The sequence below is a fragment of the Chrysemys picta genome, chromosome 25 (assembly GCF_011386835.1).
Source record: "Chrysemys picta bellii isolate R12L10 chromosome 25, ASM1138683v2, whole genome shotgun sequence".
NCBI classification, from domain to species: domain Eukaryota; kingdom Metazoa; phylum Chordata; order Testudines; family Emydidae; genus Chrysemys; species Chrysemys picta.
The window spans coordinates 13,837,606-13,865,345 of record NC_088815.1 but is presented as its reverse complement, the minus strand read 5'-3'; the positions used below and the strand labels follow the sequence as shown (position 1 = coordinate 13,865,345).

The window sequence follows — 27,740 nt, the reverse complement described above, 5'->3', positions numbered from 1 at the left end:
ATATAGGTTCCTATTACCCCCCACTCCCTGTCCCGATTTTTCACACTTGCTGTCTGGTCACCCTACTTGTGGGTAAAGCACTGGCCTGAACTGGGAGAGGTTGGGGTTCACATTTCAGCTCTGCCCCAGACGCCTTGCGTGACCTCGTCCCTTGCGTCGCTCTGGGCCTTGGGGCCTCGCCTGGCAAACGGGGGGTGAAGAGTCTCACCCCCCACATGGGCTGTCAGGAGCCTAAAGTCATGACTGGTTAGAAGCTGCTCTGATAATACCACAGCGACGGGTGGACAGGCTGGAGGCCAGCAGTGATTGTATCAAATGCACCTGCTGTAACCTCTTCCCTTGTCCAATTTCTACCTCCCAATAGTGCTTCGTCCCAGCGACCAAACACTCGCCGACTCTGGCTGCAGCCAGTTAAACAGACGGGGATTTCTTTTTTAAGGCACACGCCGATGCAGGAAGGAAAGGGAGAAGCGTTTCATTTTACAGCAGGATGCTGAAATTTGAAATCAATAGATGCAGTTTATTAAAAAAAATACCCCCCGACATCATACCCAGTTCCCTACAGAATAGCACACTGGCATAGGAAGTGCTGGCAGCGGTAAAAAAAATCGTGTTCAGACGTTCGCACCGTGCCGTCCAGCTCTATAAAACCGTGGCAGCTGAGGGGGCTATTCTAAGACTGGCACCGTGATGCCTGTGCGAGCGTGAAATCTCCTCACACAATGCCTAGCATGGGCTCTTGCTGGGGGGCGGCCAAGCCCTGGCTTGTCAAGTTGTCAGGAGTGTGAGCCGGCTGCGCTGGGTGACTCAGGAGTTCCCGATGTATTATTCATCCCGGCGAAATGCATCCACCGCCGCACTCAGTTGTCAGCTCCCCGAGAGACACTTCTGCAGCACGGGGCGGGAGGTGAGGGGCCGGGACAATCTCGGGAGCTTGGGTCTGCGTTCACGCTCAGCTTGGCTGCACACATCTCAGCTGCAGTGGTGGGAGACAGGCCGTCACCCTCAGCTGGCTGCAATGGGCTCCTTACTGCGGGCTGGCGTGGCGTGCGAAACAGGCCTGGGCTCCAGCCGCCGGGCTCCCATCCTCCTGGCTTTGAATCACATTGGGACGGATGGAGGGGAATGACGACAGGAATCTAAGAGGGAGCAGGAGTCCAGAGCGCATGGGCCCAATCCTGCAAACCTTTCCTGGGCAGGGATCCAGCATCAGGCTTATGCAGCACGAAGTCCCCATCATGGAGTGAAATCCAGGCTCTGAAGTCAACGGCACGATCCCCACAGAGGTCAATGGAGCCGCATTCCCCCTACCGTGCTCAGGGGGTGTCAGTGGTGCACAGGCCTTGTACAAACCCCTCTGCCCAGGGTGAATTTCACCCACCGTGGGTCCTCGCTCCCAAGGGATGTCCCACTGAGCTCACTGGGACTTCGTGGGTGAGTAAGGGCTTGCAGGATGGGGACCAGCATGGGAGCATGCTACAGAGAGATTCACCCTTTGATCGTATAAAACAGGAGGCTAATTTATATACACACCCACGTATTTACAAATTTACATCTGCCCACGTACAAACTGAGGCTGCAGCAACTGTGGGAGCACGCTTAATGCTCAGTTCTATTGAATTAATGACTCGCAGCATAAACGTAAGCACCAAGGGGGATCTCCTAGCCCCATTGAAGTCACTGATTTCAATGGGGCCAGGATTTCTGCTTAGGTCATTGTAGGATACGGGCCCACCGGCCTCAAACCAGAGCGCAAACTTCCTCGGAGTTTCATTTCTGTTCTAAAAATCGCCCTCTTGCCCCGCTCGCCGAGACCTGTCGGGTTTCGGTTTGGAAATGGCACAAAGATAGAGAGATTCTGCTTTGGAAACGAATGTACAAAACAAAACGAAATCTGTTTTTCGTCCAGGTGGTTGGCATTTCCTGCAGCGCTTCGTGGAGGGAAGTCAGCTGACCACACGCAGAATTTCTTCCCCCTCCAAAGGATTCCGCTTTCCGCACTACCCTCTCATCTTATCGTAGTCGCTCACCATGCGTTTGATGTGGAACAGCTTGTTCCGCAGAGCTTTGGTCTCCATTTTCTTTGTCTGATAATCAGGAGTCTGAAGCGAGAGCAAGAAACGAGGAGGCGTTAAGAACGTCGCAGGGAACACGGGGGCCCATTCTCTCCGGCTCCCCAATGCAGCTGCGCTCTAGAAGCACTAAGCATTGTGGGAACTGGTTCAGCATGTGTTATGTGTCGCCATCTAGTGGCTGGTCCGCGTAAGAAGTTAAGAGCCTCCCATTGCTACCAGCTAATGGAGTTATGTTTTTAGCTCAAGGCTGATGCTTCCGGAGAGCAAATGTTAAGAATTCAGGGCCAGATTTTCAAGGGCTCGGTGCCCACGACTGAGGCCAGATTTAAGAAAATGCTCAGCACCCAATGGACTGCGCCCTTCGGTGCTTAAATGCACGCTGGTCCCCTTTGAAAATCTGGTACTTAACGTTTGATGTTCTGAGTCCAACCCCTACATGTTGACTGTGATCCCAGCTCAGGCCCCCTCCATTTGCAAGTAAACAGAGAGATTTTTATGCCTGAGCTGCAAAAGCAACCTGGGATCCCAGAAGGGCGCCGGGTTCCTTCTTGCCTTGTGCACGCTCCCCGGTAATAAAGATTTTGCAACTGGCACGAAGCTGCCTTTTGGGATGTATGAACCCCAGTGGAACCCCCTCGCGCCGCTGGGCTGACTCTGCGAGGCTCAAGGGAATAATCCAAAGCTCCGCCACGGCAGGGAGCAGATCGGCTGAGTGAAGAAGGCCCCCTTGCTGTGCCGCGGGCTGTAGGAGGGCAAGGCTGGCACTGGACGGTGCCGTCCAGACAACTCTGAAAGCAGGAGGTGTTTTTCCTCCGTCTCAGCTCACTGAAGCATGTTGTATTTCAAGCTGCGCCGCAGCGCGTAATCCAACACCGAACCAGCCAGCTCAGGGGCACCGCAAAGGGAGGCAGGGCATTGCACTCCAGGTCATGCATCTGAATCTGTCCCAGGCACGGAGGGATTGGCAGTATTTAACCAGCTGATGGCTCCTGGGCCATGCCAAGCATGTGCATTGCCTGGGTCCTAGATGACAGATCTCCTCATTACAGAGTGTAACCCACTGGCGGGTGAGGGTTACAAGCCCCCTTGGCGTGAGGACGGGAGTTGTTACAACGCCCGCCCACCCTCCTTCCTTCCTCCCAGGGATCTGTAGCAGCTCCTACTTTTAGCTCTGGAGGTCCCCAGTTCAATGTCAGCCCAGAGGGTGGCTGTCACAAAAGCACCCACTGCATGGGACTTTTCTTCCCAGCCCAGGCTAGGGAATGGGGGCCTGATTCTGGGGGGGGGAGGGATCCCCACCACTTTCAGTGAGAACGGCGTGTGCACAGCAATGCTCAGGACCAGGCACACAGAATGGAGCAAACCTCCCACCCCTAGCAGGGCCCTTCCAGCCACATGGCTGGCTACACACACACACTAAAGCCACGCTGCCCCTGCCCTGGGAAGAAACACAGAACTCCAGCTCCGGGCTCTCAGTCCAGACCCCTTCATGGGAGCAACACATTCACTTAAAAGGGGGAAAAAGACAATCAGTCACCCCAAGGCCTGGTCTACATGCACAGAGCTGCCCCGCTTAACTCAACACGAGATTTTAAACCGAGAACTGGTGCAACATTGTGTGTGGACACCCTGACAGCGGTTTAAGCCTCATTCCGATGATTTCACTCACCTAGGAAAATTGACAGCTAAACCGACAGAACCAGATTCAAGCCGATATCCACGCCGGCACAGGGGCTTTCAGTGGTTTAATCACATCTGGGTTTGAAACTGATTTAAGTTAAGCCGGTGCCGCTTGCATGTGTAGACAAGTTTTAAGGCTGCTGAAGTGGGAAATGGCTAAGGCCTGGTCTGAGGACACTCACTCTGGGATGCTATTTGAATCGCTAGGGGAAATTGGACAGACACACAAATCCCCAAGGGAGATCAGACAGACAGAATATGCACAGAGACAAGCTGGGTTTTGGCGACTCACCCGTTTTAAATCTTTCAGCCGGTTGTATTCCTCGGCGACTCCCTGAAAAAGAAAAACCGGGAGGAGAGGGCCATGTTATATAGCAGATAATTACTCCAGAGCCATCACTCGGCAGTGTACCTAACGAGAGAGCACAGGTGATGGCGCCAGGCGGGGGCTGACAAAGAAGCCCTTTCAGGCTACTGTATGGAAAGCCAGCCCCGCTGCAGAAAGCAAATCTTCCCAAGGCAGCTTGTCACTGCATGCTGGTGGAATCAGCAGGGCCTAGAGCTCGGGAAGGAGAAGAAGAGAGGTCTTCCAGCTCGCACTGATTGGGCAAAATTCCCTGTTGGCTTCCACAGGGGCAGGGTGGGTCCCTGAACAAAACAGACGAGCATCAGCTATCAAATGAGACTTACATCCCCCTCGGTGCTGGTCCCTCTGCAGAGGGGTGAAGTAGCAGGAAGGATGCCCTGTAGATAAGGCACTGGGCTGGGAATCAGGAGACCTGAGTTCAGTTCCTGTCTCTGCTACTGAATCTCTCTGGTTCTCAGTTCCCTGGTTGCAAAATGGGGCGACAACGCCCCCTTTGTCTGTTTAGCCTGTGAGCTCTTTGACGTCTGTGCGGCGCCAGGCACAACTGGGCCCTGAGCTCTGCTGAGCCGAGCCCTAGAGGCGCTACCGTGATACAACGCCTCTGGACTCCACGTCAGTCGGTGAAGCACAGCCCCGACCTGGCCCCACGCTCACCTGGTACTGCGGGCTGTCCTCCGACAAGCCGTCCAGTTGCTTGCTGAGCTGGTTCAGCTGGTCGTTGATGTCGTCCATCTCGGCGCACAGCTGCTTGTAGTGCTTGAGGTCGGCGTCGAACTCCTGCTTGTATTCCTGGCGAATGCCGTCCGAGGTGATGGGGGGGTACACGCTGCCCGGCCGGAGGAGAGGGAGAGAGAGAGATTAGACTGGGGACTCAATGGGGGGGTGCTCTGGGGCTGGTTTGCAGAGGGGTTGAGTCTCTCCGCCCCCAAATCATTGCAATCTCTTTCCACGCAGCGTTGTTCTTGCACCAGCAACCCGGGAGCGGGCAGGTGGCTACTGGACTTACAGGAGGGCCGTGCCACCGGCCTATCTGACGGGGGAGGAACACAGGTGTCCCCCAGATGCTGCTGCCATGGCACATGGTGACATCACTGCATGAGGTCATCGCCATGACAACGACATCACATCGGGATGCCAGCACGTCGCGTCAAAATGTCAGTGAAGCTGGCGTGACCAGATTCCCCTCTTGCCTCCCCAGAGTAGCCCTCCCCCACAGGCCAAACGGGGCAGCCTGGAAACCCATCCTGGTCCAGCTGCATGGCATAACATAAGACCATAAGAACGGCAAGGCTGGGTCAGCCCAAAGGTCCATCTAGCCCAGTATCCTGTCTTCCGACAGTGGCCAGTGCCAGGTGCCCCAGAGGGAATGAATAGGACAGGGAATCATCCAGTGATCCATCCCGTCGCCCCTTCCCAGCTCCTGGCAAATAGAAACTAGGGACACGATCCCTGCCCAATAGCCATTGATGGACCTATCCTCCATGAATGTATCTAGTTCTTTTTTGAACTCTGTTATGGTCTTGGCCTTCACAACATCCTCTGTCAAGGAGTTCCACAGGTTGGCTGTGCCTTGTGTGACAAAATACTTCCTTTTGTTTGTTTTAAACCTGCTGCCTATGAATTTCATTTGGTGACCCCTAGTTCTTGTGTTATGAGGAGTCAGTAACACTTCCTTATTTACTTTCTCCACACCAGTCATGATTTTATAGACCTCTGTCATATCCCCCTTAGTTGTCTCTTTTCCAAGCTGAAAAGTTCCAGTCTTATTAATCTCTCCTCATATGGAAGCCGTTCCATACCCCATATCGTTCCCCTTTATTCGACATTGGTGAGGCCTCATCTGGAGTACTGTGTCCAGTTTTGGGCCCCACACTACAAGAAGGATGAGGAAAAATTGAAAAGAGTCCAGCGGAGGGCAACAAAAATGATTAGGGGGCTGGAGCACATGACTTATGAGGAGAGGCTGAGGGAATTGGGATTGTTTAGTCTCCAGAAGAGAAGAATGAGGGGGGATTTGATAGCAGCCTTCAACTACCTGAAGGGGGTTCCAAAGAGGATGGAGCTCGGCTGTTCTCAGTGGTGGCAGATGACAGAACAAGGAGCAATGATCTCAAGTTGCAGTGGGGGAGGTTCAGGTTGGATATTAGGAAACACTATTTCACTAGGAGGGTGGTGAAACACTAGAATGCGTTACCTAGGGAGGTGGTGGAGTCTCCTTCCTTGGAGGTTTTTAAGGCCCGGCTTGACAAAGCCCTGGCTGGGATGATTTAGTTGGGGATTGGTCCTGCTTTGAGCAGGGGGTTGGACTAGATACCTCCTGAGGTCCCTTCCAACCCTGATATTCTATGATTCTATGATCATTTTTGTTGCCCTTTTCTGAACCTTTTTCAAGTCCAATATATCTCTTTTGAGATGGGGCGACCACATCTGCACGCAGTGTTCAAGCTGTGGGCGTACCATGGAGTTATCTAGAGGCAATATGATATTTTCGGTTTTATTATCTATCCCTTTCCTAATGATTCCCGACACTCCGTTCGCTTTTTTGGCGGCCGCTGCACATTGAGCGGATGTTTTCAGAGAACTCTCCACAATGACGCCAAGATCTCTCTCTTGAGTGGCAACAGCTAATTTAGACCCCATCATTGTCTATGCATAGTTGGGATTGTGTTTTCCGGTGTGCAGTACTTTGCCCGGGGCATGCTCGGCTCCCCCCTGGGCCAGCCTGTGATGTTAACAGCAGCTATCTCTGGTGCTAGACACCCTGCCGGGGGATGGCCCCAGTAGCCGCGGCCCTGCAGAGGCAGCCAGGGGTCACTGATGGATGCGCCAGGGAGAGCGAGCCCCTCACCTGCCCCACTCGTCCTTGTCCCGCTCGTCGCTGGACTCCATGGCTGTGGTGTAGTCCGTCTCGTACTGGGACTCGTCCAGCTCGGGGTTGCGCCTCCTTCTCCTCCCACGCCGGGCGGCGGGCCTGCTGGAGCTCTCCCTCCCCCTCTCCTCCAGCGTGCTGGTGCTGAAGGTCCTGGCGGGCGGCTCACTGACCACACGGGCAGGAGAGCTGGGGGGGGGGATATGTGGACACGGGGCTCAGCCTAGAGCCAGGATTCTCAGCCTGAGACCTCCCCCAATCGCTCATCCATCCAGGCGGGACCCAGAGGAACCCCCGGGCTAGAGCGCCCCAGCTCCTGAGGTGACCGGGGGCTGGCAGCGTGGCAAGGCGGCAGTGTAGTAGCGTGAGTTCAGGGCCCCGCCGGGCCGGCTGCTGCCCAAACACGCAGTGAGAGACAGTCCCTGCCCCGGAGCTCACAGCCTGATGTACAAGACAGACACAGGAAGGACCGTTCTCCTCCGGTTTGCAGATGTCTGGGAAATGAGGCCCAAGGTCCCACAGAGCTGTGCACTGAACCCAACGAGTCCCAGCCCTGGGCTCTAACCACCAGGCCCGCCTGGCACGTGACTTCATCAAACCAGCCGCTCCCGAGCTCCGTGAGCCCAGCTGAGCGGGAGGAGGAGTCCGCCGGAGGCCTGGGTGGGAGATCTGGATACAAAGGGACCCTGGGTTCCCAGCCCTTGGGACGGACTCACCTGGTGGGGTTGTAGGCCTCGGAGGCATAGTAGCCGTTCTCCTTGCGCGGGTAGCCGTAGGCGCTGGCCGGGGCGTTGACGGGGCTGATTGGCTTCTCGGAGTAGGCCAGCGTGGCTGTCTCATCCTGAATGCTGGCGCCCTCGGCAACGTTCTTCACCTGAAAAGCAGCCAGAGGCGTTCGGCTCCCTCTGCGCCCACGTGCGGCCCAGGGTGTGCGGGGGGCTGGGCGCGATGCTGGGGTCACGCTCTGCCCTTAGCTCCACCTTAGCGAGAGCCAGGGCCAGTCGTGACCTTGGTCTCAACTTCAGGCTTGGTGACGGCCTCGGGGGAGTCCGCAGGGTGCACACAGCGGGTCCCAAACGGCAGCCTACAGGCAGAGCTCGGGGCTGTGGGGGGAGGCTCAGAGCTGGGATAACGGGGCTGGGGGTCGGGATTCAGGGACACTGGCAGAGCTCAGGGAGGAGGGGGGAGCTCAAGGCTGGGATAACGGGGCTAGGGGTCGGGATTCAGGGACACAGGCGGAGCTCGGGGCTGAGGGGGGGGAGGCTCAGAGCTGGGATAACGGGGCTGTGGGTCGGGATTCAGGGACACTGGCAGAGCTCAGGGAGGAAGGGGGAGCTCAGGGCTGGGATAACGGGGCTAGGGGTCGGGATTCAGGGACACAGGCGGAGCTCGGGGCTGGGGGGGAGCTCAGGGCTGGTAAAACGGGGCTGGGGGTCGGGATTCAGGCAGAGCTCAGGGAGGAGCGGGGAGCTCAGGGCTGGGCTAACGGGGCTAGGGGTCGGGATTCAGGGACACTGGCAGAGCTCGGGGCTGGGAGGGGAGCTCAGGGCTGGGATAACGGGGCTGGGGGTCGGGATTCAGGGACACTGGCAGTGCTCAAGGAGGAGGGGGGAGCTCAGGGCTGGGATAACAGGGGCTGGGGGTCCACACTATGCGAGGAGCTCTGAAAGCGCCATGAGGGGGACACCGCCACACACCAAACCAAGGGCGGCTAATGCAGCCCAACTTCCGTCCGCTCTGCAGGGCCCCACGGAGCTGGGATCGGGATTGGGAGCACAAGGAACCACCACCCAGGTCCTGGCTCTCTGCCTCCCGTGAGTGCAGCCCCAACCCCCTTATCACAGTGCGACTGGCCGATAAGCTAAATCAGCCCTTGGCAAACAACTCCCCTGCCATTTAACCAGCCTCCGCCCCACAGGCTGGGTGAGAGGCGGCTGGCACCACCAGGCCCCACGATTCCCCAACCTGCCAGCCCAGCAGCAGAGGCCAGGGGGATGGGTGTGGGTGGGTGTATAAGTCCCAGGCACAGAGTAATGGGGTTAAATTGTGTGGCATACCCCCCATTCCATGGCCTAGCTGACCTGGCATGCTATGCCCCCACCCGCAGAAGCCAGCCCCCACAACCTGCAGTGGAGAACAAAGCAGTGCGGCTGCTGGGTGACCCCCCCCCCCAGCTGTTAGAGGTCTGAGAGCTGCAGGAGCGGAGCGAAGGAGGTACGAGGCTCCCCGGGAAGGGCAGTGGCAGCGCTCAGTGCCAGGGAACAGGTGGTTTGGGTGGGAATTTCCCCTCCCGAACTCCCCTGTGCCATCGGCCACGGGGCCAGTTCCCTTTCGCAGGGGTGTTTGCTCACAGGGACTCAGCCCCTGCGGAGCAGCTAACCCTTCCCTCCCCAGATATCCCTGGGCCTGACAAAGGGAGGATGTGCCGGTCTGGGCAGCGCCGCCCTGACCTGGGTCCCTACAGAGCCGGTGCAGGAGACGCTTCCACCAGAACTCAGGAAATGCCTCCCAGGAGTGACCTGCACAGTAAATAAACTGAGCTGGGAGGAACGTGGAAACGCCCGGGCTGGGAAACTGGTCACGTCCAGGGCGCTTTGCTTCTTTCAGGCTTTGCTCTTGTGCTCATGGCGGGCCACAGGGCCAGATTCTGCCCATCTGTCTTACGTATATCTAGGACCCCCAGCGCTGTAGGATGTGAGCATCTCCCAATCGCTAACGATTGATTTATCCTCACCCCCACCCTCCGGGAGTTAGGGAAATGCAGTTACGCCCATTGTACAGATACCACCTACCGCTTACATAGCACTTTTCATCGGCTGATCTCCAAGGCTTTACAGAGGCGGGCAGGACCACTATCCCCATTATGCAGGTGGTGAAACTGAGGCACAGAGATGGGAAGTGACACACTACAGGTTACCCAGCAACCCGGTGGCAAGACCAAGAAGAGAACCCAGCACTGGTGGGTCGCAGTCTGGCACTGCACCCACTAGGCAATGCTGTCCCCTCTCTAGATAGGAGCCTGCGGCTCAGAGAGATTAAGTGACTCACCCAAGGTCACACAGGAAGTCTGTGGCAGAGCAGAGAATTGAATCCTCATCTACAGACCCATGCCAGTGCCCTAACCACTAGCCTTCCACTGTATTCACACAACCTTCCTCATGCTGGACACAATGTCTCACACAGTCAGCGGGTTCATTGGCCTCAATTTTGCAGTAGGACACTACTTAGCGGGAAGTTACAAAAACAAAGTATCAAAATCTGGCTCTAAACAGGGGAGCCATAGCTTTAGAAGTTGTGACCTCGCTATAGTCTCCCAGCCCAGCCCCCCACGTACATCCTCCTCCGCCTCCACCAGGCATCTGCTAACGAGGGCATCCCAACAGAACAGATGTCTAAATAATCATTAAATAGCTAATGTATGAATGGGAATAACATTTACTGGGGGAGCGGGAGGAGATGGTAAAATAACATTAGAATGAGTTCATCAGGGTCTCGAAAGAAAGAAAAAAAGCCCCACTTGTATCATGTGGAGAAGATGATGAGAGATTGTTACAGTGTTGCCAACTTTCTCAACACCTCAGGTTTCTCCAAAAGCTCCAGCTCCTGGAATCAGGGGATTAGGAGAGAATCTCTTTTTTTTTTAAGTCATTTTCTAAACTTCATGCGTTTGGAGGAAAGGTTGAGCCCACACCCCGCGTGCCCCCCAGCAGCTCACTAACCAGAAGGCAAACCAAAAGCAGCCAAAATTATTATTTTAAAAAAATCTCATAGTTTTTAAACCAATCGTGTGATTTTTCTGGGAGGCCGGATGGAGCTTGAGGCTGGTGATCAGAGAGATCGATAGATATGAGAGAGACAAGAGGGGCGAGGCGATATCTTTTATGGGATCAACTCCTGCTGGTGGAAGAGACACGCTTTCGAGAGCTCTTCTTCAGGGCAGGAAAAGGTACCCGGAGTGTCACTGTGAACTACAAGGTGGGACAGATTGCTAAACCCAAGGGATTGACACACGTAGCTAGACCAATCAAATGCAACAGGTTTCACAAACGGTATGCCTGATTCTCCCCAGTCCTTGGCTAGTTGCCCCGCTGCTCCAGTCAGAGCTTTTCCAAATACCTCGGGTTTGCCCCTGCTTGCAATTAATTCTCTGGATAGCTGATGCACTCGTTAACCCCTTCCTTCCTCTCCTCGCCTCCACCCAGCCACCCGTGGGAGCTGTCTTGCAAGCCGCTCCCTCCCCTGTCCACCGGAGCATGAACGCCTGCCTCTGCGCTACGTAACCTTGTAGCTGCAGGGTCCCGGCCCCCTAACGTTCCCTGCAGCTTTCCTTCGGGCATCCTTGTCCCCGACCTCAGGCCACAGCACTGGGCCCCCAGGCCGAGAGGTGCTGGGTTGGTGACGCAGGAGAGGTGCGGGCAACGAGGGAATGTGGCCACATCTGCTCCTGGAGGTTAAGGAAATGGGGAGGGGTGTGTGGGGGGGTATTTGTTTAGACTGAATCCTAGAAAGCCAGATGTTTTCCCCCTTCACCCTTCCTTCCTTCCTGGCCCTTTGTGGCTTGTTAGCTGGAGCCTCTTGCCGGGGGCAGAAATTGTCGCTTGTCTGGGATCTGATGGGTCTTTGGAGGAAAGAGTTTCGTTCCCCGGCTAAGGCAGTTCCTCTCCCACCGTCCTTCCCATACGAGCAAAGATGCAGAGAAACCTGGGAGCTGATCCTGGGGGGGGGGGGGGGGGCGCCTGGGAGCTGATCCTGGGAGGGAGAATCTCAGGGGGGTCTGGGAGCTGATCCTGGGTGGGGGTGGGGGAATCCCAGCTCCCACCTGCAGAGCCCAGTCTGGGAAGAACTTGTCTTGTTCACTTCCACACATGATTGGGCCCTTGACCCCTGCCCGGACTCAACGCTGCCAGCCCTGCTTGCGCCGTTAGACACGCCCTGCCAGAGCTGTGACTACAGCCCAGGAGTCCTGGCTCCCCACCCCCATCCAGCTCTAACCCTTAGGCCGCGCTGCCTGTCGTGCTCTCTCCTTGCCCTTGTGAGAAGCGCTGATTTGGCTGCTCACTCTCCTTTCGAAGGTCGCCCGTTTATTGCAGCCCAGCCTTTAAACACGGTGCATGTCCCCGAGGACACGCCTGGGCAGCGCTCAGACCCTAGTGACGAGGGCAGGACAAGACTCCAAACAGAACAAAGGAGGCGCCTGCTACCGACGAGTCTTTTCCTCCAGCGACTGTGTTAATTTCCCCACGACTGGGTTTGTTGGTGCTGTTCAGTTCCCTGATGCGGAGACGGCTGCTTTTCTGCATCACGCCATACAGCGGAGGGGATGCCAACTGCCATATGCCCTGGCCTAGCAGCGCCCTGGAGAGCTTGTCACTCTGCATTAGGCTTTTCCGCATCAGACGCCCACGCTGAGAGGCAGGGACGCACTGGAGGGGAGAGGGGTGATTGCTCTGGTGGCCCTCGGGTGATTTCACCCTGGGCAGAAGCCCAGCACAACACCACGGTACCACTGCACCCATAGCTGGCAATCCCAGAATCCTTTGCTTCCTTGGCACGGGTGTAAGTGGGAAAGCAAGTGGTGCCAAGACTGCCCGCCAGCCCCTTGCCCGGAGAGGTGAATTTCCCAGGCTTAAGCGGGGCCCAGCACTTATGCTGGTGTGAAATTTCACATGAACAAGCAACCCCGCTCCCGCACCCCATCCCCAAGTGCCTGTGACCCCACTCGCCTGACCCCACTGCCAACCAGATGTGACCTGGCGCCAAGCAATGGACCAGAACACGTTTGAGATGTGCCAGGCGAAACCCTGCGTGGCAAGAGCTGCCCAGTTAATCATTGACGAGGGTGAAACTAAATCATATCATAAGCAAACATTTTTCGAGCACTCAGTGGACAAAGGGGAAGAGAACAGAAACCCTTCGTGTTGCTGGCTCCAGGCTCGCGGCCTATCTGATCCGATCCCGTTTTATTTATCTTTGGATACATTCGAGATAGCTTGGACCAGCCCTGCTCTCAACACCCTGTTACTCATATCTGAGTAACAAGGAGACCCAAAAGCAAATGGAAAAAACACGGCATTTAAAACAGATGCAAGGAAATACGTCCCTCCTCCACTAATATATAAAATTAACCCGTGGAACTCATTGCTACATGATATTATTTATTTAAATCGTGGTAGTAGGTCGGAGCCCCAGCCACGGACCAGGATCCCATTGTGCCAGGCGCTGTACAAACACTGAACAAAAACAACAATACCTAGCTCTTATATAGCACATTTCATAACATGCAGCAGGGCGCTCACACCACTCTGCCACATTCCCTGCCAGGCCACTGCACTTGCCCATGTCCATCTTTTGCTCCAGAACTTGACCTGACCCTGACTTTTATAGTTGCCTAGATCGCCTTAAAAAGTGAAGCAGACAAATCCAGCCACATCTGCCCACAGCCTGAAAGAGCAGATCGGAGAGATTTCTGAGCTTGCCCTATTGACCACAATGGGGTGTTAACTCTGAAGCCTACAGATGGTGATGCCTACATGTCAACATTGTTAACCATTTATAGACTCATACGTCCTAAGGCCAGAAGGGAATAATTGCGATCATCTAGTCTGACCTCCTGTATAACACATGCCAGAGAGCTTCCCAAAGTAACTCCTACAGCACGTCTCTTAGAACAAATCTAAATCTTGATTTTAAAATGGTCAGTGATGGAGAATCCTCCACGCCCCTTAGTAAATTGTTCCAACAGTTCATTACCCTCACGATTAAAATATTACACCTTACTTCCAGTCTGAATTTGTCTAGCTTCAATGTCCAACCATTGGATCAGGTTAGCCCTGTCTCTGCTAGATTAAAGAGCCACTTATTAAAGATTTGTTCCCCATGTAGATTCAAGTCACTCCTGACCCTTCTCTTTCTTGAGCTAAATAAATGGAGCTCTTTGAGTCTCTCGCTCTAAGGCAGGTTTTCTAAGCCTTTAATCATTCTCGTGGCTCTTCTCTGACCCCTCTCCAATTTACCAACATCAACATTTCTCTGCTGCTAAAAGGAAGATGAGGACGGATCATGCTGCGAAGATCTGCGCAACCTACGGTGAGTGACAGCTCTCAATTTTGGTGCCATGAGTGGACGGGGCTTAGGAGAATCCCTCCCCTTGTTCATTTCCCAGTCTGGCTCCTGAGGGTACCTCTGGCACCTAGACACCACGGTGATGGGCTGGTTAATAATGCCCTGATTTAGCCCGAGCAGGTTGGAGCCTCAAAGTCCCTATCACTCATCTGCTCCACCCGCAGCCGGCGCCATCCTAGACTCACCCACTCCTCCACGTTGGGGCCCTCCTGGAAGGCGAGTGGCTTGTCCCAGTAGATATTGGGCTTCCCAAACTTCCAGATCTTGTGGCGCGTCTTGTGAGCAAAGAAGCAAATCACGCAGAGAAGAATGACAATGAAGAACCCACAGACAATGGCGATGGCCTAGAAGAGAGGGGGAAAAAAACACGTTGGCCAGAGAGTCAGGGAAATTACCCTTATTCCATCCATCAGCTTGGTTCAAACCCAGCGCCCTTTGCACTGCAGCACTGACCTCTACCGCTCAAGCTAAAGGAAGAAATCCATCAGCTGGTAGCAGCAGTAGGTTGTCATCCTCTATGTGGATTAGCCACTAGCAGGAGATGAGACACCCCCCGCCCACCAGCACAGTTGGAGAAGTCATTCCAGTCCATGTGAAGGTGCCAAAGGGGGCAGGAAATGAAATGAAAGGGAAAATAATTGTTACATCAAACAAAAGAGTGCCCCCCAAGGAGGAGAGAGTGAGACGGATGAGGAATTTCCTGGAATTGGGATGTAGGGGGAGGAAGAGACGAAAAGGCAGCTTCTCGGGTTTGCGAGGGCTTTTGGAACTGGCTCCTTCACCAGAGCTGCCGAGCGACAGAGGACAAACCCGGCAGCATTCAAAGGGGGAACGGTAGGATATTGGCTGTGCTGGCAACAAATAGAACCAGCGTCCCCAGCTCTCCCTGGCACAAAGCAGAATCACATGGGAGGCTGCCGCTGCTCTGTGCATTGCTATTATCTCACCCTGTGTGGAAGTTAGCAAAACAATCGAGCCTGCAAAGCTTTCTGGGGTTTGAGTCTCCGGGCGTGGGCTCAGCTCACGAACCAAAAATACACGAGGCGATGCCAAAGCACTTCGCAAGCTACGGGGGTCCAATGCCCTCATATTTTACAGTCTGGGAGATTGAGGCACACGGCGAGAGAGAAAGCGACTTTCTCAAGGCCCCACAGAGCCAGGAAAAGAGCCCAGGAGTCCTGACTCCCCGCTGCATGCTGAAACAATCAACAAGCTTCTAAGGACACATGACTGAGAGCAGCAGAAACAGGGGCTGCTTATTCTCTGTATGATTTTCGCTCAAGAGGAAGGGGTTCAAATCCTCGCAGTTTGGTGTGCGTGAGAGAGGGTGATTCCCCAGAATTTCCCACAGGGCCCTGGTAAGAATGTTGAAGTAGACAGAAATTAGACATGGGGGGAATGACAGATTAGGGCCCATCTGGTCCATGCATCAGGCAGGTGCAGCACAGCTCCTTGCTTGTTTTTGGTAGGCAATCGATAACAAAGTACATAGCTCTACATGACTCTGGATTTCAGGTGGCTGGAATGCAGCAGACTGGGCTAATCTTATCCTGAGACGGGGTGGTATCGGCAGCCCCACACAGCTCGCTGCTTAAATCGCTGCAATTGTTTCTGTCCAGACCGAAACTGGCTTCACCGAGACCTTGTTTGTTAATATTCTGCTGCCGTCTATCCGACAGACAGCCTAGAGCGCTGACTCCGGAGCCGGGGCCAGCAAGCAGAGCCTGGTTAGCTGCACAGTATCGGTAAGAGAACCAGGAGTCCTTGTGGCACCTTAGAGATTAACAAATGTATTTGAGCATAAGCTTTCGTGGGCTACAGCCCACTTCATCGGATGCATAGAAGGGAACGTATAGTAAGAAGATCTATATACATACAGAGACCATGAAAAGGTGGAAGTTGCCCTACCAACTCTAAGAGGCTAATTAATTAAGATGAGCTATTATCTAGGGTTACCATATTTAAAAAATAAAAAAAGAGGACACTCCACGGGGCCCTGGCCCCGCCCCATTTCCCACCCCGCCCCAACTCCGCCCTTTCCCCGCCCCTTCCCCCAAAGTCCCCGCCCTAACCCCGCCCCCTCCCCTGAGCGCCCCGCATTCTCCCTCCTCCCTCCCAGCCACGTGAAAAGGGCTGCCCGACCACTACCGGCTTCACGGTTTGCCGGGCAGCCCCCAGACCCCACGCCCCCGGCCGGCGCTTCCCCAGCACAGCTGGAGCCCGGGAGGGGAAGCGCCCAGCTGGGGGCGCAGGGTCTGGAGGCTGCCCGGCAAACCGTGAAGCCGGTAGCGCTCAGGCTTTGGGCAGCCCCCTTGCCTCCAGACCCTGCACCCCCGGAGCCCAGGAGGGGAAGTGCCCGGCCGGGGACGCAGGGTCCAGAGGCCTGGGGGTCGCCCGAAGCCGGTAGTGCTCGGGCAGCTCGGCGCTTACAGAGCCCAGGAGTCAGGGAGCACAGCAGCCCCCGGCGCCCGCTCTAAGATAAGCCAGGGAGTATTTTTCCCGGACATGTTCGGCTTTTTGGAAATTCCCCCAGACAGGGGTTTGATTACCAAAAAGCCGGACATGTCAGGGAAAAACCGGCCGTATGGTAACCCTACTATTATCAGCAGGAGAAAAAAAACTTTTGTAGTGATAATCAAGATGGCCCATTCCAGACAGGTGACAAGAAGGTGTGAGGATACTTAACATGGGGAAATAGATTCAATTTGTGTAATGACCCAGCCACTCCCAGTCTCTATTCAAGCCCAAGTTAATGGTATCTAGTTTGCAAATTAATTCTAGTTCAGCAAGGAAACCGACCAAGCCCAGCAGAGTAACTGAGCAGCAAATGAAGGCGATTTGTATAAAGCGGTTTTGCTCCGGGTTACATCCTGGGGGCTAGACTGGACAAAGCACGTGGCTGGTGGGCTTGTGGTTAAAGCACTGGGCTAGGACTCAGGAGACCGGAGTTTATTTCTGAGCTGGACGAGGTGCTTCTGAGCTTAGAAGAAGGAAGGCCCAGTGATTAGGGCACTAGCCTACAGGAGCGGCGCCAGGGTTTTTGCCGCCCTAGGCAGCAGCGCTCCTCCGAGCATTCGGCAGCGGGGGTCCTTCCGCTCCGCGTCTTCGGGGCACTTCGGCAGCAGGTCCCGGAGCGAGTGAAGGACCCGCTGCCAAATTTCCGCCAAAGACCCGGAGCGGAAGGACCCCCCGCCGCCAAATTTTTGCCGAGGACGGAAAAATGCCGGCCCCCAAATCCTGCCGCCCTAGGCGACCGCCTAGGGTTGCCTAGTGGAAGCGCCGGCCCTGCTAGCCTAGGACTTGGAAGACTTGGATTCAGCTCCCAGCTCTGCCACAGGGTCCCTGTGTGACCCTTGGCAAAGTCGTTCAGCTGCTCTGTGCCTCAGTTTCCCCTCCGTTCAATGGCGATGACAGCCAGGCCTTGCCTCCCAGGAGTGCGTGAGGATAAATCCATTAAATACTGGGAGGTGCTCAGAGATGACAGTAGTGCGGGCTATACATGTATTTATGACAAATAGCTGGGCTACAGCCTCCCTCTGTTCGTCTGTTCAGTTTCCCCCTTTGTAAAATGGGGTGAATGAGACTTCCTTGGTTTATTCAGACTGGGAGCTTTGGGGCAGGCCTGTCTCTCACTGTGCGTCTGTGCAGCGCCTGGCACAAAGGGTCCCTGACCTCAGCTGGGATGACTAGGTGCTAGTGGGCTGCCCACAACTCGCCCCAACACTGGTCTAAGGGAAGCCTGCAGTGGGCTCATCTGTCTTGGCAAACGTAGGCTGCTAGATGCTGCTATCGGCAAGCCCCGTGTAGCTCGGCAGAAACCTCGCTGCAGCCAATGGAGATACGGCCGGCACAAAGACATTACAGCCAATCTTCTCCATCGGCTTTCTCCCAGGACTTAGAGACCGTGACCACCCGACCCACTGGGGAACTGACTAAGGCCAAACCCAACGTTCAGCGACTGTCAGTGGCGCTCGGTTCGTAGCTGTAGAGTTTTAGACTGCAGGAATCGTTGCACCAGGACGGCTCAAGGAGGGGAGAGGGGTGCAGAGCTCTGAGCTGCTCAGAACAGAGAGTTTGGAGAATCCCAGAAAATGGGGAGAGGTGGAAAAGAGCCAGGAGATTGTCTAGTCCAGGGTTTACCAAACTTTCCCATAGTGGAGACCACAGCTTAAAATAGGGATTGTCTTGTGGGCCACCTTGGCCTCCCCTCCCCTACCTCCCTTCCCTTTCGTGATCCTAGAACACCCCTGTCAACTAAAGCGATTGGAAAAATAACCACATGCTCTTCCTTCAGCTCCCTCTCCCACCAGCTCTGACTCTCCTTCAGCTGCAAAACCCAGGATGAACGTGCAAGCAGCCAGCTCCCCCCTGGGCCAGAGGCCGGTTTGCAAACCTCTGGGCTAGCCCATCCACCCGCCAAAGCAGGATTTTTCTCATACTTTGTCCAACCTGGGTTTAGAAGACCCAACTAGCTGGGTCTCCACCGTTCCCCTGTGAGATTGCTCCACAGCTTCGTCCACCAGGAAGCACCTCCTGGTATTGAGCCTTGAATTTCCCCTGTCCTCAGCTCCGTCCTCCTAGCCCTGGTTACACCCTGTGTAGACCCAAGAGCAGCTGACGCTAGTCACCAGGAATTGCCCTTCGCTGAGGCAAGCTGGAGACGTGCGCCAATGGCTAGTGGAAAAGGAAACGCAGCAGTTGCAGCTGATGGCTATGGAGGTACTGGGGAGAAAACGAGTGTTAATGGGGAAAAATAGACAGACCGGCTGGGAGATGCCAACATTTCCGAGCAGAATTTCAAATGTGAACAAAAAAACCAAAGGGGGGTTTCCGTTAATATTCTGAGCAAAATTTCATCCTGTGAAATCGAGCGAGCGAGACGGTAGGAAATTTTCAACCATCTTTGTTGATCATTTCACGTTTTAAACCAACAAACAAACGAGGACTAGATTGGCATTAACATTTCCCCCAAAACAGTCATCCCATTTTCTGAGCAGCTTCAAGAGAAAGTCAACGAAAGACGAAGACAAAATGGAAGGAGAGAGAAAAGAAGGAGAGAAAGCTGAAGGAAGAAAGAAGGAGAAAGAGAGAAAAGAAGGAGAGAAAGCTTAAGGAAGAAAGAAGGAGAAAGAGAGAAAAGAAGGAAAGCTGAAGGAAGAAAGAAGGAGAGAAAGCTGAAGGAAGAAAAAAGGAGAAAGAGAAAAGAAGGAGAGAAAGCTGAAGGAAGAAAGAAGGAGAAAGAGAGAAAAGAAGGAAAGCTGAAGGAAGAAAGAAGGAGAGAAAGCTGAAGGAAGAAAAAAGGAGAAAGAGAAAAGAAGGAGAGAAAGCTGAAGGAAGAAAGAAGGAGAAAGAGAGAAAAGAAGGAAAGCTGAAGGAAGAAAGAAGGAGAGAAAGCTGAAGGAAGAAAAAAGGAGAAAGAGAAAAGAAGGAGAGAAAGCTGAAGGAAGAAAGAAGGAGAAAGAGAGAAAAGAAGGAAAGCTGAAGGAAGAAAGAAGGAGAGAAAGTTGAAGGAAGAAAAAAGGAGAAAGAGAGAAAAGAAGGAGAGAAAGCTGAAGGAAGGAGGAGAAAGAGAGAAAAGAAGGAGAGAAAGCTGAAGGAAGAAAGAAGGAGAAAGAGAGAAAAGAAGGAAAGCTGAAGGAAGAAAGAAGGAGAGAAAGTTGAAGGAAGAAAAAAGGAGAAAGAGAGAAAAGAAGGAGAGAAAGCTGAAGGAAGGAGGAGAAAGAGAGAAAAGAAGGAAAGCTGAAGGAAGAAAGAAGGAGAAAGAGAAAAGAAGGAGAGAAAGCTGAAGGAAGGAGGAGAAAGAGAGAAAAGAAGGAAAGCTGAAGGAAGAAAGAAGGAGAGAAAGCTGAAGGAAGAAAAAAGGAGAAAGAGAAAAGAAGGAGAGAAAGCTGAAGGAAGGAGGAGAAAGAGAGAAAAGAAGGAGAGAAAGCTGAAGGAAGGAGGAAGGAGAAAGAGAAAAGAAGGAGAGAAAGCTGAAGGAAGAAAAAAGGAGAAAGAGAAAAGAAGGAGAGAAAGCTGAAGGAAGGAGGAGAAAGAGAGAAAAGAAGGAAAGCTGAAGGAAGAAAGAAGGAGAGAAAGCTGAAGGAAGAAAAAAGGAGAAAGAGAAAAGAAGGAGAGAAAGATGAAGGAAGGAGGAGAAAGAGAGAAAAGAAGGAGAGAAAGCTGAAGGAAGGAGGAAGGAGAAAGAGAAAAGAAGGAGAGAAAGCTGAAGGAAGGAGGAGAAAGAGAGAAAAGAAGGAGAGAAAGCTGAAGGAAGGAGGAAGGAGAAAGAGAGAAAAGAAGGAGAGAAAGCTGAAGGAAGAAAGAAGGAGAAAGAGAGAAAAGAAGGAGAGAAAGCTGAAGGAAGGAGGAAGGAGAAAGAGAGAAAAGAAGGAGAGAAAGCTGAAGGAAGAAAGAAGGAGAAAGAGAGAAAAGAAGGAGAGAAAGCTGAAGGAAGGAGGAGAAAGAGAGAAAAGAAGGAGAGAAAGCTGAAGGAAGGAGGAGAAAGAGAGAAAAGAAGGCGAGCTGAAGGGAAAAGGCAAGCGGTGCCCATCTTACCTCCTGTGGGTCCACGGTGCAGTAATGGTAGAGGTACTGGTTCATGTAGGCTCCGCCGGAGGAGTACATCTGGTTGCACATGGTCAGCATGGGGCTGTAGTAGTAGCTGCCGGTCATTTGTGCCCGGGGGTTGACGCCCATGATGTAGACGATGGAGGCGATGAGCATGACGAAGGCCAGGATGGCGCACACCACGATGACCGCCAGGTAAAACCTGCGGGAGCGGGCGCTGCTGGACTTGGTGACGCTGGCCACGAAGAACCCCAGCAGCGCGATGAAGCACAAGACCGACATGGCGATCATGAACCCGCTGGCTGCCCGCGGGTTGGTCATCCCGCCATAGTAGCCTCCATAGCCGCCGTATCCACCATAGCCCCCGTAGCCCCCGTAGCCCATCCCTCCACCATAATAGCCAGACCCGTAGTAGCTCCCTAGCCCGCTCCCGTACATCCCCCCGTAGCCGTAGCTATATTCCCAGGCCAGCGTGGAGGCTACGCAGGCGAAGATGGTGACGCAGAGCAGGACGACCAGGGCCTCCAGGATCCTCACCACGCCGGGCGGAGAGTTCCACTTGTAAAAATACTGCGGCACGTCCTCAACGTAGAAGGAGCCTGGGGGGGGCGAGTGGATGTCGTAGCCATAGCCGTCGCCGGGGGGGCCGTAGCCAGTGGGCGGGCTGGTGTAGGGCTTCTGGCTGTACATGGCGGAGGAAGGATCCAACGCAGGGCAGGCGCCCGGAGACCACACACAGCCTTAGAAACACCTAGGTAGAGCGGCAGATAAACAAGCGGATCAAGCAGGGTGGCCTGGAGGTGGGGCAAGCACAGGGGCAGGGGGTTCGAATCCTGGCTCTGCCGCTGAGGCCTTGCGCTAGTCACTTACAAACTCCCCGAGCAAAGGGCGTGAGGGCCACGCGTTTCTCTCTGCTGCCGTCCGGCCTTGGGAGACGGCTGCTGCGGAACCGGCCGGCTGGGCAGCCGATGCAGGGAGCTGTGAATATTCAGAGAACTTGCCCCAGTTCTGACTGGACTTTTCGCTGCCCTGCGCCGTTTGCTCCAGCTCTGAGCTTCGTTCCTCACCTGCCCTGCCCCCTTTGCTTTCCAATTAGCTGATCTCCTCCAAACTACCCCACTGCCACCCCCCAGAAAGAGTGGCATCTGCTTGCTGCCACCTCTGCTTGTGGGTTATAGCCCTTCGCCATGGGTCACAGACCTTGGGCCTGTCTCGTCTTAGTTAGACTGTAAGCTCTGACCACCCCCTGCTTCGTATCTGGCTGGCTTTCAGGCACTACCATAATAACCATGGTTACTAATAAATCAACGGGAATTAGGGGCCTAAGCCCCTTTGAAAATCCCAGAGTTCCCATCTATAAAATAGGGGGGATTTTATATAGATAGGTATGTATATTAGATAGATAGATAGAGGGGGTGTATGGGGATAGATAGATAGAAAGAAAGAAATCTATATTGTAATTGCATCTACATAGATGGTCAAGTCAAGCATGTTAGTCACTGGGTACGTCTACACTGAACCCCCCCCCCCAGCAGCGAGAGAGCCTGGGTCTACAGACTCCGGTTTGCGTTACGGGGCTGAAAGCAGCAGTGTAGATGTTCCCTCTTGGGCACCACGACCTAGCAACAGGGTGTCTCAACCATTCACGAGCTGGGGGAAGGGCTTTGGGCGAGGCCAGGCAGGAACTAGGCAGGGGATGGGTGCAGCCTGCAAGGATGTGGCCATCTTCTAACTGGCCCCAGCGGCAAAAGGAGGCATCAGGCAGACCCCATTTTAAGTCCTGAGCAGCGCAACTGATCTCTCCAGCTCAGAAACGACCCACGGTGGGGTGGGAAGTCAAAACCAGGGGGCTGGGCTTGTTCATGCCACCTGGAGGTTCTTTAGGGGGACTGTTCAAACGGGACCAGAATCATCTCCCTGATCTAATCCTCCTTCCGGTCCCAGCCAGCCTCCTCCCTGAGCCCTCGGCACCGTCTGCCCATGCCGGGGCGAGACAGAAACCCCATTCACCTCTATGGACTCATCGACACACAACTAGCAAAGGCTGCAGGGGTCGCACAGCCCCCATGCCCCAGGCTGTGCTCAGCCCTGACACTGGGGGTGCAATTCCCATTGACTTTGGCCCTCCGCCTTGCAAAGGATTCTCCTAGCTGACCTTTAGGGACCCTTGGTAACGTTTTTTTTTTTAAGACACATAAATGACTTAGGAGCCGAAGTCCCATTTTCAGAAGTCTCCAAAGTGCTAGGAATTGAGGGGCCCGGTTGATTTTCCAGGCGGCTTGGGCTCCTACGTCACACGGGGTCTGAGTTAAGTGGGGTGAGCAACCCCAAGGTTAGCCTAGCCCTGGGGTGGGCAGCCACACGGCAAAGCCCTGCCCAAGTGACTGTACCTCCTGGGTGCTGACTCACCCGGGTATGCAGCTAGGATGCCGGGGGCCCCATCAGTAAGCTGAGACGCAGAGTTTTTTCCCAGTGGATTGTGGGAGACCTTGTCTCTCCCTCTAGGCCAGAGGTGGGCAAACTACGGCCCCCAGGCCACATCCGTCCTGCGAGACCGTCCTGCCTGGCCCTTGAGCTCCCGGCCGGGGAGGCTAGCCCCCGGCCCCTCCCCTGCTGTTCCCCCCCGCCCCCCAGCCTCAGCTCGCCATGCCGCCAGTGCTCTGGGCGGTGGGGCTGCGAGCTCCTGCTGCTCTGAGCAGCACGGTAAGGGGGTGGGGAGTGGGGGGGGGGTTGGAAAAGGGGCAGGGGGTCCCGGGGGGCAGTCAGGGGACAGGGAGAAGGGGGGTTGGATTGGGCGGAGGTTCTGGGGGGGGGGCGGTCAGGGGATGGGAACCGGGGGGTTGGATAGGCGTGGGAGTCCTGGGGGACCTGTCAGTGGGCAGGAGTGTGGATGGGGTCGGGGCAGTCAGGGGACAGGGAGCAGGGGGGGTTGGACAGGGGGTGGGGGGGTCCTGGGAGGGGGTGGTCAGGGGACAAGAAGCAGGGGGGGGGTTGAATGGGTCGGGGGTTTGAGGGGGGCAGTCAGGGGGCGGGAAGTGGGAGGGGGCAGATAGGGGGCAGGGGCCAGGCTGTTTGGAGAGGCACAGCCTTCCCTACCCGGCCCGCCATACAGTTTCGGAACCCTGATGTGGCCCTCAGGCCAAAAAGTTTGCTCACCCCTGCTCTAGGCGCATGGAGGGAATTGTGGGAAGGCTCTGGAGGACTGGCAGCATGGTGTCCGGGCAGGTTACCAGCTCACGTGTAAGCACTGCACCCTAGAGGAACCAGCTAGCCCAGGGCGAAAGCATCACTAAACTCGGGTTCCGAGGGTTTGTGTGTGGACGGGAGCTGGGTTAGGGGCAACCCCTGAGCAAGAACCTGAGTAAATTTTGCAATGAAGACAGATCCTTAGACAATATCAACCAATTCAACTGCATTTTTATTTAAACACCCTGCAACATTTACTCACTGAATTTACTCACATTGCTTCAACCAAATAATGCAAAAGATTATAAAACCCCGCCACCAACTGAACTAAAGTAATTTTGCTCAAACGCTTTGGTAACAAAATGCAAACCCTCAACCCCCCCAGATTATATGTTTTTAAAAGAGATTATTTCTGCATGTTCCTATGCTATGGTGCCGGGACAAGTACCTTAGCAGACAGACATGCCTTTCTATTGTGGCGTGCTAAGCGGGCTTCCTTACATTCGGGGATTTCAGTCAATCGGTTTTTCCCTATGTCTCCCCTACCCCCGTGCCCTGTTCTGTGCAGTAACAACACTGCTGAGGGCTTCAAAGCATTTCCCAAGCATTGATTAATAACGGGCCAAACAACGGAGGCTCAGACACAGAAATGGTTTTGTAAGATAAAAAGGCCCAACCTCGCCGCTTCTGCACAAGTCAGTTTGGCCCAGGGAGAAGAACTCCTGTGTTACAGTTATCCGGCAAAGGGGGAATTTCACGTATTTACATTTCCAGCTTCTTTGTGAGGCAGGGAAATGCCATTCTCGCCATGGAGAACAAAGGCAGCCCAGAGAAACTGAGTCACTTACTCAAAGGGAGTCGCGGCCAGGGCAGGGGATTGAACCCTGGCCTCCCAGGGAATGTCTACACTGCAAAAGACCCACGGCTGGTCCGGGGAGCTGACTCAAGCTCACCGGGCTTGGATTGCGGGGCTATAAAACTACCGTGTAGCCGTCAGGCTGGCGCCCCAGTTTGGAGGCCCCCACAAGCGAGGGTCACTAATACACGGAAGACCTGGCTGCCGAGAATAATTACCCCAGGGATGAATTCGCTGTGCTCTATTTAAAGGGCTACATAAAAGGAAGAGGCAGGTTTACTTATCTGACCCCCTACAATTTTGGGGTAGCCACGTTTTAAATGCTCTTTTTCTGCCCCTGCATTCCGGAGTCGCGCCCCCACAAAGCGCCCTTTGGGTCGGTTCGGCAGGTTCGCTGGACACAGGCCCACGGGTTCCCACAGGCGCGGCCTGTTCTGCCCCTCACCCCACTTTTAATAACAGGCCTTTTTATTTTGGTACAGGCTCAGCTAACGAGAGCTTTGCCACTGCGCTTCGTTGTTCTCCCCGTAGTGCTGGAGGGGCAGAGAACACAGGGACGGGCAAACAAACCTCCTAAGAATTCTTCTAAGCCTCACCTTGGAGTTATGGATCGCTAGGAACGTGCAGGGTCAGTGATCCCTGCTGAATCCAGCCGCCCTGAACCGCTGGAGACAGGATGGGAATGTTCAGCTGGGGCCTCCACTCCGGTTGCAACAGTTTCTGCCAACGCCACCTCCTCTCTCATTTCACCTGATTAATAAGTCTCTGTCTTCCCAGGCCTGCAGCACACGGCAACGCAGGGCAGGGTTTGCTCACTACACGCCCCTCGTGGGTCTCCACCCGCCTGTCCCGGCACTAGCAAATCCTACGCTCCCCTCACACACGCTGTGCTCTAGTCAGTCCTTTAAAAAACAATCCCCAGTGTTTTTCTTCCCCCAAGAGAGCCCGCGATAAGGTTGGTGCTGTGTTCTCGCTGCCAAACCTCCTTTCTTTGGCCAGGATTCAAGTTTCAAAGACAACAAAAGCTCCCAGGGCTTCTAAAAGCTGCACTTCCAGTTTGATCCCAGACCCCAGAAAGAATTTCCAGACCCGGTGAGGTTGCCTCCGACGCCTAAGCCCTGTCTGCAAAGATTTTGCAACTCCACCTCTTTTCTTAACCGGGTTCTTTGAATTGCCCAAGATTTTTGTTTAACAAACACCTTGCTTTAGTCAATAAAGCCAGTTAAGCTTGTTTTCATTTCCTTCCTAGCTTTGTTACTCTAGAAATAAACAAGAAAACCCAAGAGCCCCTGTAAAAACCCCTTAACAACCAACTAGGATTTAACTTTTGAAGGAAGCGGCTGGTACATATCCAAGCTGTCCTGCCTCTAAAGCGAGCTCTCGGAGACAGAGCTGTGTGAATTCAGTCAGCTGACCTCACGAGAAGAATTTTTCTAGGCTAGCTAGCATCCCTTACCATTGCTCCATCGAGGTCAGTGGGGCCAGACCCATAGCTGGCTGCAGGTTTATTGACACCAGCTGGGAATCTGGCCCCTTTAAGTTCAACAGAGCTTTAGACGATCCGGAAATGTACTGAAGCAAACGTAACGGAGCAGCTCTCCCCCGTGAAGTGATCAATACACCCACTGCCTTACCTTGGTTTGCAGCGATCTCCGGTGCCAGCTGCGCTGGTCTCTGGCGCGTAGGATTATTGGGAAATGTGCCGTTAATCAGCCTGGTGCTGTCTGGAGATGGGCCCCTGGCTCAGGGCTCCGTTCCTGGAGCCACTGCCTTGAGAAGGGGGTTGGCTGGGTTTCCTTTAAAAGCAGCTACCCGGGTCCCCTCTGTTTTCCTCCCCTCTTTGTTCATCTTAAAATGGCAGCCCAGGGATTAATCATTACTAGGTGCACAGTCATTAAAAACAACCCGCCTGCCGCCTCCTCCCGCTGCGGCCAGGCCGAAGAGAAAGCTGGTCACTGCAGGAACCTGGCACAGCTGGAGTCCAAAACTTGGCAGCCGCAGACCTAGCGCTTAAATCTCAGCTCCCTGTTCCAGCCTGGACATAAATCGCCTCTGATCAAAGCGCCTTGCTGCGTGGCTGGTTCGACTTTAACCCCTTCCGCTGGTCCCGCACATGGACCGACGGGGGAGCAGACCCCAGGCAAGGGGGAGCTGCCTCTCCCTGACTCGGGCGGGCCCCAGAGGTCCCGCCGAGCCGCAAGGATCCCAGCCCGGCACTTGGATTTGACTCCTCTTTAAGTCTCGCTCCCTATGCGCACCCCTGCCCTTCACGAGTGCAATGCGTTTGTGGGGCCCTGGCCTTTGCAGTCAGAGGGTGTCTCCCCTGAACGGCCCACAGGGGTTGAGGTTAAACATGGGGCATGTTGGCAGGATCGGGGCCTTAACTAGCCCCGGATGCCTCGTTGTTTCCAATTTCTTGGAGGGTTTTTAAAACAAAAATAAAATAAAAATCAGCTTTATAAGTGGAAAAAGAACCTACAGCCGGGTGTGTTGCAGTGACCGTGCGAATAGCAGGGCGGCGCCGCCCAGCTGCGCGCACCGGGATGGCTGTCAGTCAGGCCGCTCTGAAATTCTCCCTCTGCAGCTCGCTTCCAGCGCTGGTCGCGAGTGCTAACAATCCCTGGCTGCACCAGGGTAGCTCATCCTGGGTCTGTCTACACGGCATTGTGAACCCAGGTTTTTCCAAGCCCATTCCGGAGTGTCCGCACTGCATTGAGCGGCAGCCACACGGCAACACGACAGCTCGGACCCTAGTCAGGCTCCAATCCATCCCCCAGCAGGGTCCTAGGACCTGGGCCGTGAGTGTTTGCTGACCTGAGTCAGGCTGATGTGTGTAGCCGGAAGGCTCAAACCTGAATCAGCGCCTGGGCTTAGTGGGCAGTGTAGACACACCCCACGTCGTCTCACTCTGCTCCCTGTCGGCAACTGGTCTCTAGCGAGCTCCCAGAAAAGGAATTGGTTTCAAGTCTGTTGTCTCGTGTGGAAGCTCGCTGGGGCAGGACTGGCTTGTGGCTGTGTGTTTGTACACCACCAAGT

General features: G+C 54.5%; 1 protein-coding gene and 1 long non-coding RNA gene across 5 annotated transcripts; one reads left to right on the top strand and one right to left on the bottom strand.

The window, feature by feature from the left end:
• Positions 1–499: 499 nt before the first annotated feature.
• Positions 500–27,070, bottom strand: LOC101937217 (occludin-like). 4 transcript variants are annotated; one of them, XM_065578329.1, is made up of 9 exons: positions 26,339–26,901; positions 25,301–25,606; positions 20,651–21,413; positions 14,299–14,457; positions 7,708–7,865; positions 6,971–7,180; positions 4,777–4,948; positions 4,048–4,089; positions 500–2,102 (listed from the first exon to the last, which is right to left on the bottom strand). In XM_065578329.1, the coding sequence occupies exons 3-9, from the start codon at positions 21,350–21,352 to the stop codon at positions 2,001–2,003; spliced, it is 1,545 nt and encodes a 514-aa protein (XP_065434401.1). In that variant the 5' UTR covers positions 21,353–21,413; positions 25,301–25,606; positions 26,339–26,901; the 3' UTR covers positions 500–2,000. The 4 variants fall into 4 exon arrangements, with proteins under 4 accessions (XP_065434401.1, XP_065434402.1, XP_065434403.1 ...); XM_065578330.1 differs by lacking the exon at positions 25,301–25,606 and having other exon boundaries at positions 26,339–27,070; XM_065578331.1 differs by lacking the exons at positions 25,301–25,606; positions 26,339–26,901 and adding an exon at positions 26,161–26,283.
• On the top strand, positions 22,890–25,600 carry LOC135977426 (uncharacterized). The gene is made up of 2 exons (XR_010594912.1): positions 22,890–23,365; positions 25,187–25,600. It is a non-coding gene; the product is annotated as an uncharacterized LOC135977426 (long non-coding RNA).
• Positions 27,071–27,740: the final 670 nt, after the last annotated feature.